The following is a 12573-nucleotide window of genomic DNA, read 5'->3' as shown; positions in this document are numbered from 1 at the left end:
GCATCGGCCTGCGGACTGAAGGGTCCCGGGTTCGATTCCAGTCAAGGGCATGTACCTTGGTTGCGGGCACATCCCCAGTGGGAGGTGTGCAGGAGGCAGCTGATCGATGTTTCTCTCTCATCGATGTTTCTAACTCTCTATCCCTCTCCCTTCCTCTCTGTGAAATATCAATAAAATATATTAAAAAAAAAAAAAAAAAAGAGCACGTACCTGGGTTGTGGGTTCACTCCCCACCCCTGGTTGGGACATGTGCAGGAGGCAACCAATCAATGTGTTTGATGTTTCTCTCTCTCTCCCCCCTCCCTTCCTCCCTTCTATTCTCTCTCTCTTTGAAAAATCAATGGAAAAAATATATCCTTAGGTGAGGATTAACAATAGCAACCAAAGAAAATGGGCAAAGGATTTGAATAGACATTATCCAAAGGTGATATACAATAACCAATAAATACATGAAAAGATGTTCAACATCATTAGCCATTAGGGAAATGCAAATCAAAACACAAATTCACATCCAGTAGGATGGCTATAATAAAAAAGACAGATAATAACACTGTTGATGAAGATGTGGGAAAATCTGAACATTCATACCGTTGGTGGGAATGTAAAATGGTGCAGCCACTTTAGGAAACAGACAGTTCCTCAAATGGTTAAACAACAGTAACTGTATGACCCAGCAATTCCACTCGTAGATATATACCCAGAGAATTGAAAAATATGTCCACACAAAAACTTGTATATGAATGTTTATGAGCAGCATTATTCACAATTGACAAAAATGGAAGCCCATTGCCAATCACAGATGATGGATAAATAAAAGTGGTATATCCATAAAATGGAATATTATTTGACAATAAAAAGGAAAAACAATATGAACCTTGAGAACATTATGCTAAGAAGCCAGTAACAAAAGACCAAATATTGCATGATCCCTACATGAAATGTCCACAATAGATGAATCCATAGAGACAGATATAAGATTAGTTAGTAGTTGACTCAGGCTGAGGAATTGGGTGCGGGGCTGGGGTTGGGGGGGCAGAGATCAATAGGCAGTGACAGCTAATGGACATGGAGTTTCTTTTAGGGGGATAAAAATATTCTAAAATTAGATTGTGATGGTTGCATAACCCTGTGAAAGTACTAAAGACCATCGAATTATACACTTCAGATGGGTTAACTGTATGTATATGAATTACATCTTAATATAGCTGTTAATTTTTTTTTAAGTCAGCTTGTTTAAGTCCTCAGGAAACAGGCCTGGTTAAGGGATGCCTGGAGTGTCAGAGAAAGGGAACCAAGGGATCAGTGGGTTGTCTAGGCCCAGACCCACTTTTTCTTCATTGTAGATAAATGTCCAAATATACCTGTTGATTAATATATATGGTATCTTTGTACCAATTTCTAAAAGATGCCTCCCCAACTCCCAAGATAAATCATCTTGCTCAAGGTCACAAATCAAGTCAGTAGTAACCAAAGTCCCCCTGTTCCAACTCCATTTCGTTTGTTTCTTTCTTGGACCCCTTCTTTCAGACTTTGGCCCCAGCCTGAACAGGCAGGAGACCTGGGGTCAGTGCTTGTCTTGCTTTGGGTACGGGATGGGCAGTGAGTGCCCTTGGTCAAACTAGTACTCTCTTCCTGCAGTCATGACACCCTGGCCCCTGCTGTTGCCACATGCCCCCTTCTTATGCTATGAAGAACAGGAATGAGGTCCTAGCTGGTTTGGCTCAGTGGATAGAGCATCGGCCTGTGGACGGAAGGGTCCCGGGTTCGATTCAAGTCAAGGGCACATGCCCAGTGTAGGGTGATCAGCAGGAGGCAGCTGATCAATGATTCTCTCTCATCATTGATGTTTCTCTCTCTCCTCCTCCTCCCTGAAATAAATAAAAATATATATTAAAAAAAAGAGAGAGAACAGGAATGAGGACCTCTTCCAAAGCTTGAGCACAGCAATGCTGTCTGTCCCCTGACATCAAGGGATTACCCACTACTTCTATTCCTGGTGCTATCTGGTATGCCAGTCCTAGGCTAGAGCCAGCTGCTGCAAAGTCCCTCATGACTGGCACATGGGCCTGGAGTTAGATTGCACACATTTCCTGAAGCTGCCAACTTGGTGGCCCCAAGTCTAGAAATGACAAAAGCATGGAAGAGGATCTGGTCCATTCTGACTTTGGCTGTTTTGGCTTATAAATGGGGAAAGCCTTAGTGGCTAAAATTTATAGTCCAAAATCAGTTAAGTATCCTTCTAGAAATATTCTATAGAAACTTGAGCACTTATGTGTAATTTGGCCCATACTAACCATGCTGCTTTGCACTTTTTCATTTGACATATTTTTTTGATATTGTTAAAAAACAGATTGATGCCCTAACCGGTTTGGCTCAGTGGATAGAGCGTCAGCCTGCAGACTGAAAGGTCCCAGGTTCGATTCCGGTCAAGGGCATGTACCTTGGTTGCGGGCACATCCCCAGTAAGAGGTGTGCAGGAGGCAGCTGATCGATGTTTCTCTCTCATCGATGTTTCTAACTCTCTATCCCTCTCCCTTCCTCTCTGTAAAAAATCAATAAAATATATTAAAAAAAAACAAACAGATTGATAAGTCTCATTTTTTAAACAGCTGCACAATGTGTTTTACAGTGGCTAGCCTTAGTCCTTTGCTAATGGACATTTAAGGTGTTCCCAGTATCACAAATTCTGCTGTATTAAACATTATCCTTAATTTTGCCACTTAAGTGGAAAAAGAAATTTGAGGCGCAAATTCTTTAGGTGTACTTGCCAAGCCAAAGGGTATGTCCATTTAACTTTTTTAGAAATATAATCAAATCATCTTCCCAACAGGCTGTACCAAGTTACACTAAATGTGAAGCCTCATTTTTATTTATTTTGGTCTTTGAAAAATTGCTTAGAAAGATGTGTAACCTTTCAGAGTACAGATATAACTGTAAAGCTATTTAACAGCCTATCTTTTCCCACCAATTTGAATAATCACTTTTATCACAAACTGAATTCCCAGAAATAGTTAGGGCTGTTTCTGAACCCTCTCCCCCACTCCACTAATTTATTCTTGTGCCGATACTGTTTTTACTCCAGTGCTTTGGTGTTTGATTATCTAGTATATAAACACATTACCTCCACTATTTTTAAAAAATGTATTGCATAGGAACTTCGGATTTTCAAGTTCTGTTAATAACCCTTTTTGGATAGCAATGAATTTAAGCATTAAGCTGGAGAGAATCCAACATCCTTTTTTAAAAAAAATGCTCACCCAAGGATATCTTTCCATATATATATATATATATTTATTTATATTTATAGAGAGAGTGGAAGAGAGAGGGAAAGACAGAAATATCAATGTGAGAGAAGCACATCGATTGGTTGCCTCCTGCACGTGCCCCAACCAGGGCACAGGTCAGAAAGGAGCCTGCAACCGAGGTATGTGCCCTTGACCAGAATTGAACCAGGGACCCTTTGGTCTACAGGCTGATGCTCTATCCACTGAGCCAAACTGGCTAAGGCCAACATCTTTTAATGTCTTCCCATGTAGGCACATGGTATATGTCTTATATCCTTCCAGAAAGACCATTTTCTTCACATAGGTTTTGCATGTTTGTGGTGAGGCTTCTTACTTTGTAGTTTATGGGTATTGTAATTGTGAAGGGGACCCCTTTTTTCTTCAAGTATATCTTCAAATTTGTTACTGCAGTGTATAAGGAATTAACTAATTTTGGGCCTCAGTTTATTCTCTGTAAAAAGGATAGAAGGAAAACTACTCAGTAAATGGTTTCTGTGGTTATATAAGTATGGGATAAACAAAGCTAAATAGATTTGTTCATTGCGGGACTTATGAATGACTTTAACACGCTTTTAATCAAGAATCCCCAAGGAAGGCACAGGGAATTTCCTGTACTTACTTGACCATGAAACCCTTTGTCACAAGGCATTCTAAAACACTTTGAAAAAAACGCACCCAAAGATCCTTCTAGTTTCTAATCTGTCAATCTAGGAATCTGCAATGAATCTTGTCTAATGCCCAAACTCCCTCCCGAACCCCCAACTAGAACACAGGAGTCAACCCAGTGTCAAAGTGAATGCTTTAATGTGTTACTCACAGAGCCATGTCTCTGAACAGCAGGTGCCCACCTCCACTGTCCCCAGATCTCTTTGTTGGGAAGGTAAGCTGGCTACCTGGGGGACAGGGATCTGGAGTCTAAAAGAGTAAGCTGGGCAAAGGGAGGTTCAGGAGGCACCCTATGGGGCTGAACTCCTGGGAGTTCATGGGCCTCAGGCTGGCCCCTCTTCAGGTATTCCTAGCAAAGCCACAAGGGGCTCGAGAGGCGCGGGGGTCCCCATGGGTACAGGATGGGTGCGTTCGTGCTTTCGTAGGTCGCTGGCACTCAAGAAGGCCTTGGGGCAGTGGGGGCAGGTGTAGGGGCGCACAGAGCTGTGTGTGCGGCTGTGTTTGCGCAGCCCAGCCCGGTCTGAAAAGCTCTTGCCACACTGGGTGCAGGGAAAGGGCCGGAGCTCTGGGTGTGAGCGCTCATGCCTTCGCAGCAAAGTCAGCGTGGAGAACATCTCCTTGCACTCCCGGCACACAAACTGCGGAGGCTTCTCGTCCACCTCCTCACCCCCCACCTCGCCTGTCCCCCCCAAGGGACCAGGAGCCTCCCCAACCCCAGCATCTTGGCACTCCACATGCTCCACCGTCATGCCCACCACTTGCCATTGGGTGGCCATCACACCGCCTGATTCTGGGGGCAGCCCTAGCAGCCCCGCTGGAGGGTCCCCTAGCCCTGCACCTGCTGTGGGGGCCACTGAGCCCTCGCCTGCCACGCTGACAGGCAGTGCTAGGCCCACTACCAGCTCCTGCTGTGGGGGGGCCCCTGTGGCCTCGCTACTTCGATGCGTCCGTTCGTGCTTCCTCAGGCTTGAGGACACCACAAAGGACTTTCCGCAGGCGTTACAGTGGAAGGGGCGCTCACCCGAGTGCACTCGGCTGTGCTTAGTGAGACTGGCTCTCTCAGCGAAGGCTCTTCCGCACTCTTCACAGCGGAAGGGCCGCTGGCCTGAGTGCACCAACGCATGACGCTTAAGGTCCCAGGAAGCTACGAACGTCTTGTCACACTGCAGGCATTTGAACGGCCGGTCGCCGGTGTGCACCCTCCGGTGCATGGCCAGGTCTGCTGGCTGCCGGAAGTCTTTGCCACACTTCTCGCAGCGGTAAGGCTTCACGCCCTCATGTGCCCGTTGGTGGCGCCGAAAGCTTGAGGGGTCAGAGAACATGCGACCACAGCGGGGGCACAGGAAAGGCTTCTCGCCAGAATGAGTGCGCTCGTGGCTCTGGTAGGAGCTGAGCTGAGTGAAGCCCTTGCCACAGGCTGGGCAGCGATAGGGCTTCTGTGCTGCGTGGATGCGCTGGTGGCACGTGAGTGAGGATGAACGGGAGAAGCTTTTCCCGCATTCTGAGCAGAGGAAGGGGCGCTCACCCGTGTGGGACCTGTGGGAGTGTGGGGAACCGGCATGAAGGTGGCAGGCCTATCACCTGACCCCTGCTGCAGTTAACTTAGGAGGCCCTAACATCCTGGGGACCTTGGCCCAATCCCCTAAGATCCAGAGCTGTACCCCAGAGTAAGAAACCTCCAGTTTGCATATCTAGATTCCAGAAAAGACCACTCTCTGCACTCCAGAGACCTAGACTTACCAGGTCCCATTCACAGATCTTGTGCTCTACCAGAGACCCAACTTCAAGCCCTGCCCCTTTCCTGATGTCCAGAAATCCAGGCCTATCAGACCCCACTTGCCTCCTCCAGAGCCCCATCCCAAATCAGTCTGCCCCGCATGTCCGGTACACCGACCAACCAACCCAACCAATCCGGGAGCACTAGCTCCACCCAAGTGCTGCTTACCAGTGCCCATAGCTCCATCCCACGCACCTTCCCACTGGCTCATTCTGCTCCTTAAGACCCAAGCCCAGGCCACACTGGTCACAGAGCAGCCCCTGCTGTCCCACCACCCCACGTCTGCTCTTCCCAACCCCTTCAAGCGCCCTCACCGCTCGTGGTTGCGCAGGTCCTTGAGCTCGGCATAGGCCTTGCCGCAGCGCTCACAGCCATAGGGCCGAAGGCCAGCGTGTGTGCGTCGGTGCTTGCGGAACACAGAAGGGTCCGCAAAGCTCTTGCCGCAGTCGGCACAGGTGTAGGGCCGCTCGCCCGTATGACCTCGCTGGTGGATCTTGAGCTTAGAGAGAGCGCCATAGGCTTTGGGGCAGTGCGTGCAGCGGAAGGGCAGCTCGCCAGCGTGCGAGGCCAGGTGCACGCGCAGGCACACAGGCTGCATGAAGCGGCGGCCACACTCGGGGCAAGGGAAGGGCTTTTCGCCCGTGTGGCTGCGCCCATGACTGCGCAGCTCTGGTGCTGTTTTGTAGGCCTTGGGGCACAGTGGGCATGCGTAAGGCCGAGGCTTAGCCGCTGCACCTGACACTTTGTCCCCGCTGGCATCCTCTGTTTTAGATTCCGTCTCTGGCTTCAGCTTCACCTCTGCCACCTCCTCCGCACAGTCTACCGGCCCATGTGTGGCAGCGTGGCGTGCTGCCCTGGGCGCATTTGGAAATGTCTTAGTACAGGACAGGCACTTGTAGCGGCGGCCCGAACGCTTGTAGCCGGGGCCTGGGGACCGGGCCTCCACAGTCTCCGCCTCCATGGCCTCGATGGGCAAAGCTCTGTGAAAGAAGCAAAGTTAGAAGCCACATCCCTTTGCCATTCTCCAAGGCCTCTCCTGTCACCAAAGCCCTCATGGGGCCTCAGGGGGAACCCCAACTTATCTGCACTTTCCAACCGGGAGGGCCACATCCTTTCGAACATTCCTGGCTCTGACAGCGTGTGCAACTTTCCTCTCTGGTCTGCTCACTGATGAAAGGAGTTGGACTGGGTGACTTCAGAAAGACTAAGGGAGGAGGCTGGGTTCATAAAATGTCTACCTGCACTTCATTCCCCAGCCTGAGTTTTTCCAGACCCTGTGGCATTCCCAGAACACCCTGGTTCCATCCTTCTCACCATCCTCCTTCTTCAGCTCAGCATTCAAGGCCTGAGCAGGATGCAGGGTCCTATGCAAGGCTGCAGACATAGAGACTACCCAGATGTGGGTCTGGCCCGAAGTTCTCCAAGTGCCCAGGGAAGGCAGAGGTAGGCCCAAGAGAGGGCAAAACCAGTGGGCTCAATGTGGTGATTGGCACCGTCTGTCTGGAAGTGATAGGCCCCCAGCATATGCATTTTGTTTTTCCACTCTGGTTCGTTAGCTTTCAGAGGCAGTAACGGTCACATAGAATTCTGGCCTTGCATGGCTATAAGGGACTCCACCCCAGACAAGAATCCTGGCCCACCCCTGCTCTGGAATCACTGTGGGCTCCTGCTCCCCTAGCTCTGGTCATAGGAAGCTCACTCACTCTCAAGGCAGCTTGAACCATTGCTAGCAGTTAGAAGCCTCTGAGTCATAATCAATGTATCTGATCTGGCCTCCTGGGACACCCACTCTAGCCGAGGGCCCTTCATTCTCAGTCTTCCTATCTATGAACCAGAAACCAGATAGCTGGACGGTATCAGAGCCAGATACCGTCCACACAGCTGTTCCTGTGGATCAGGGCTGGAAAGAAATAGGATTAACAGCTGCATTAGCCCTAACACCAGCTCATCCTCCCTGGGGGATGAAGGGAGAGGATTACAGGCAGATCCACTTAAGGAGTGCTCAGCAACAGCTGCTGGGGGCGGCCTGGGTGGGGGTAGCCTGGGTGGGGGTGAGGATCTGCAATAGAAAAGGGAGCCTGGTATGCCCAGAAGCTAGGTTGGGAGGTAGGGGGGCTGAGTTCTTTCTCATGCTCCTTTCTAAGCCTGTTTCCCTATCTGTACACCTCAGGGCTTGGTGGCTTCTAAGTTATGGTCCAGGGAGGACACTGGAGCCCCTGGAGTGAGTGGCAAAGGCTGCATCTTTAGAGTCAGCACCCTTCTGCCTGGTGGACCTGCCTCAGTCCCCCACCCCTATGCACATAATCTAGTGTACACAGTCAGCCAGCGTCTTCTCCCTAAAGTACTATGTGTCCCTCAAGAACTTCCCAGGGCCTCCATGACACCATGCAAGTTCCCAGGTCCTTCCTGGCTGTTACAAATCCCATCAATCTTTCCTTTGAGCCCCACTTCACCCAGGAAGCTCTTCCTGCATCTCCGCTTAGGTTTTTGGCCCCAATCCCACACAATGCTGTTCCACCATCACCTTATTGTTGTTATTGTTGTTTTTTACTTTTCCCACTAAATTCTGGGGCTGGAAAGTGAGTTAAAGGGCTTGAGAACCAACTCTCCAGGGGATCTCTCCCTATCTCTGGATGAGGCACTCACTACCTCCTTTCCAGACCATCTCTGGACAGCCTGACCGATAAAGTTTCTCTTTAATAAAAAAACGATAGCTCACATTTACAAAGCACTTGCTAAATAATAGGCAGTAACCTAAGCTCTTTACATGTATTAACTCACTTAAACTTCCTGTCCACACCATAAGAAAAGTACTATTATTATTCCCTTTTCACAGATAAGAGAAGTAAGGCCCAGAGAAACAATATGACCTTGTGCTTAATAACTAGCCCATGGCCACCTAGTAATTCGCAGCTGGGAGTTGAAGCTAGCTGTTTAACTTGCCTTGAGTTGTTGGGTCCTTACTCAGTTATCTGAGCCCTCATAGTCTTGTCTGCCACCTGGGCCCACCCCACAGGGACCGGACTCTGAGCTCAGGTTGCACCTTTGCCTTCTCTCATCCCTGTAGAACTGCCCTGAGACCAGAGCCAGAACCCTTTATGTCTGCTTCCCTCTCAGAGGGCAGGACCCATGGATTTTGAGCTCTGGGCTAAGTCTTCCTATCTGTGAACCAGAAACCAGATAGTGGATGGGTAAATCTCTCCTAAGGCACTTCCCAGGGGACAAGTTGGGGAGCACCAGGTTGGTCCCAGCAGGCACCCAGCTCCATGAAGAGCAGAGGGCCAGGTAGGCTAGGCCCCTGTCTAAAATTATCTCCTCGCTTCACAGTTCAGTGAGGACTCTTCACCTACCACTCCCTACAGTGGTGTTTCTCCAAGTCAGATCTGTGAACCCCCTATACGAGAATAACCATTCAGGGAGTGTGGGGCAGGACAGAAATCTTCACTATGAACACACTTTCTGGGTCATTCCAGTTAACACTCAACATTTAAGAACCAAAGACACATCCTTAGGTCTTCACAAGCTTTTAGGAGAAAGGTGTTTTTACTTCACCTTGTTTCCAGATGTGCATATTAAGCCCCATAAGGGAAAAACTTGCACAAGAACACACAGCTAGTCAAGGAGCCCTGACTCAGACCCAAGTCTTCAGGTCTCTGGGCTGGGCTCTCTCTCTAGCAGTCTTCATTTCCTTAAGACTTATTAGCCAAATCGTGAGACTTTCCACTGTTCCTAGGACAAAGACCAATATCTTTTTTGTGGCCAGCAAGGCCTTGAACCATCTATCTCCTGCCTACCTCAACGTCCATTCCTCTTCCCTGTCTCACTAAGCTCCACCCACACAGGCTCCCTTTCTTTTCCTCAAAGAGCTAGATTCCTTCTTACTTCAGGGCCTTTGCACACAGTACCCTCTGCCAGAACCACTATCCCCCAAGGATCTTTGTGTAGCTATCTCTTTGGTTTTATTTGGGTCTCAGGTCCCTGTCACTTTCTCAAAGAGGGCTTTCCAGACCACCTTTCTTAATGCTACTGGCGCCCCTGCTAATCACTCTCTGTCCTCCCCCCTCTTTAATTTCCTTTATGGTGCTCACATGGATAGCATTCCTTCTTGCAAGCTTAGCACCAGCCAGGTATCATTCTAAGAATTCTATGTGTACTACTCAAGCTAAGTCTCAACTGCCTAGAATTTTGTTACAGACTGGATGTGTGCATGCCTGCAAGCCAGGAAGAGTCCCCACCAGGATCTGGCCAGCACCTTGATCTTGGACTTCCCAGCCTCCAGGATTGTGAGAAATAAATTTCTGTTGTTTAAGCCCCCCAGTCTGTTTTTTTGCTATGGTAGTCTGAATAGGCTAAGTTAAACAGTGTTGTTTCCCCCATATTACAGACAAGGATACTGAGGCACACAGAAATGAAGTAGTGATAGTCATAGCCAGTATTCAAAGCTAGATTGTCTGCCTCCCAAACTTCTGCTCTCTGTCCCCTGATTATTACTTTGATAGCACTTACACATTTTATGGCTTAGTTATTAATTCTCTGTCTCCAGCACAAGAATCTAGTCTAGCGAAGAGCCGGGAACCTTTCTTATTCTGTACCCATTACACCTAGAACTGTGACTAGTGCCCCAAAACAAACTGAAAGAATCAACCTCTGAGACACAATTCAGACCCAGGCCTATAGCCTCTGCCTTCCCCATAGTAGGCATGTGTGAGACTGGCCATCAACAACTATTTATTAACTGAATTTCTCTGCTGTCCAAGTTCCCAAGGTCCAAATAGCATCACACCTATTTCCCACAATGGCTTCACTGCTCTAGTGAGGAAGGCTTGTCTTTGCTTCACTACTGGCTTAGGAGAGGGATGAATTCCTGCTGCCTGAATGGGAGTGCAGAGACTTAATTCCCAGAGAGTCTAGGCTAGGACCCTGGGAGCTGGGATGAGGTGAGAAAGGAGCCACTTTTTATAGTCTCTGCACCTCAGTCTCCCATGTCTAAACAGTCACCCACAGGCCTCACACACTTGGTGAGATGGCAGACGTGTAAGTATGAACAGTGCGTGCAGAGGTGAAAATTAATTATCTCCTAGGCCTCCAATCTGGTCAGTTCACAACCTAACCCCAACCCACTTTTCCAGCCTCAGCTTCAGCGTGTTTCCCCCTCCCTACAGCAGCCTAAGCTCCAGCCACAATTCTCAAACTTCCCCCACCTGAATGCATCTCCACCTGCATTGCCCTCTGCCTCGGTTTGCCTTCTCTCATGGGAAAACTCTTTTGCATCCTTCCAATCAATACCGGTTCCCCCAGTGCCCTCAGGAACAGGCAGTGGAAGTAGGGGCGCCACGGCACTCTAGGCCCCAGTTTTCTCTGAGGTAGGTGGGAGTTTGAAGAGCGTTAGGGCCTACCAGACGCGCTGAGGAGCCGAGAGCTGCAGAAACGCTGCGCTTCTCGCCCCCTGCAACCGTCTATGTGTCTGCGCCCCCGCCAGACAGCCGCGCAGGTCAGGGCCCTGAGCTGCCTCATCTCGGAATGAGCCCTGGGAAACGTGGCCTTGGAGAATGTGGCAAGAGGTGACAAAGAATGAGAGAATGAACAAATGAATGGGACCGAGAGTCGGGACTGGACAAAGACCTGCAAAATGGCGTTCTCTAGGACCGCGGGAGGGGTGTCCAGGACCTCGGCCAGGGAGGGGGACGCAGGCGCCGCGGCTCTCGCTAGGCGGGCTGCGCGCCAGGGACAAAAGCCCGCAACGTGGCGGGCTCTAGGACCCCCGGGCCCGCACCGCGCAAAGCGGGCAGCCGCGCCGGCGGAGCCCGGGCGTCCGCAGCAGCCGGCCCGCGAGGACAGCCGGCCCGCGAGGCCAGCCGGCGGGTTCTAGGACCCGCTGGGCCCGGAGCGCGCCCGCGCCCTCCCGGGGCCGCACTCCTCCCGCCCCGCCCGCGCTGCTCGCGCCAGGCCAACCCCATCCGCCCTCGGCACCCACAGGGAAACAGGTCCGTTCGGATTTTGTCCGCGCTGGGGACTCCTGGGGGTCCCCGCGGCTTCCCGCCGGCGTTTCCTACCTGACGGACTTGGGCTGGCTCCTTGGCGTCAGCTACAGCTCCACTCACCAACGGAGCCCCAGACTCTGCCAGGGAGGGGCCGGCGCTAGGACCCAGCGGAGGGGGGAGGGCGGAGAGGCGGGACCGGCGGGCGGAAGTGGAAGGGAGCTTCACAGACACGGAAGAAAGCGAAGTTTATCGAGGGTGGCAGAGGAATAAATTGCAGGGGTGTCTCTGTGGGTGCTAAAGACAGGGGACGCCGGGATCCTGATAGTTCAGGGCCAGATCACCAACAACTATAAGCTGGGAGGACAGATAGGCCATGTTCAAGCTTGTAGTGCCTAAATCCTCATATTCCACAACATTTCCCTTTACAGCGAGGAGTGCATAAAGCTCCCTCCATCTATCTTGAGTTTTTCAGGGAACCCCACGAAAAGTGTCACCAAAGTACTGAGGTTATGGCTGCAGAACCCTTTTTCCCTCATCTACGCTCAGCCAATATGTACCAGATCCATGCTGGCTGCTCTTGCCGGAAGTGTGGCTAAGGTTATAGGAAACGACCAGCGCTTTGACCTGCGTGGGCGGGGTCTGAGTAGCATGTTAGCTACTTCTTGCTTAGCACCGGAAGTGTGTTTGTGTAGACCGGGTGCTTGGAGGTGGGTCAGGAAGTGTTCTCCAGGAGGAGGTTTCGCGGGGAAGCTTTTGCGGCTAGAACACTTCCTGTTTCCTAGTAACAATAGGAAGTGTCCGCGGAGCTGGGGGTACTCCTGGCTCGTGTCTGCTGCGCCCTTTTTACTCTACCTCCTTCCTTCTC

General features: G+C 50.4%; 1 protein-coding gene across 2 annotated transcripts; it reads right to left on the bottom strand.

Annotated features, from left to right (window-relative positions):
- Window positions 1–4069: 4069 nt before the first annotated feature.
- Window positions 4070–12296, bottom strand: ZNF668 (zinc finger protein 668). 2 transcript variants are annotated; one of them, XM_080677925.1, is made up of 3 exons: window positions 11781–12296; window positions 6042–6707; window positions 4070–5486 (listed from the first exon to the last, which is right to left on the bottom strand). In XM_080677925.1, the coding sequence occupies exons 2-3, from the start codon at window positions 6686–6688 to the stop codon at window positions 4274–4276; spliced, it is 1860 nt and encodes a 619-aa protein (XP_080534051.1). In that variant the 5' UTR covers window positions 6689–6707; window positions 11781–12296; the 3' UTR covers window positions 4070–4273. The 2 variants fall into 2 exon arrangements, with proteins under 2 accessions (XP_080534051.1, XP_080534052.1); XM_080677926.1 differs by lacking the exon at window positions 11781–12296 and adding an exon at window positions 11350–11581.
- Between the last annotated feature and the right edge of the window lie 277 nt (window positions 12297–12573).

Source organism: Plecotus auritus (assembly GCF_963455305.1).
Source record: "Plecotus auritus genome assembly, chromosome: 7".
Taxonomy (NCBI): Eukaryota; Metazoa; Chordata; class Mammalia; order Chiroptera; family Vespertilionidae; genus Plecotus; species Plecotus auritus.
This window is presented reverse-complemented; position numbering and strand designations above follow the sequence as displayed.

Coding starts and splice junctions, on each gene's coding strand:
- ZNF668 (XM_080677925.1), bottom strand. CDS start 6,688: ATGGAGGCGGAGACTGTGGAGGCCCGGTCCCCAGGCCCCGGCTACAAG. Junction 5,487..6,041: donor GACCTGCGCAACCACGAGCG/GTGAGGGCGCTT, acceptor ACACTCCCACAG/GTCCCACACGGGTGAGCGCC.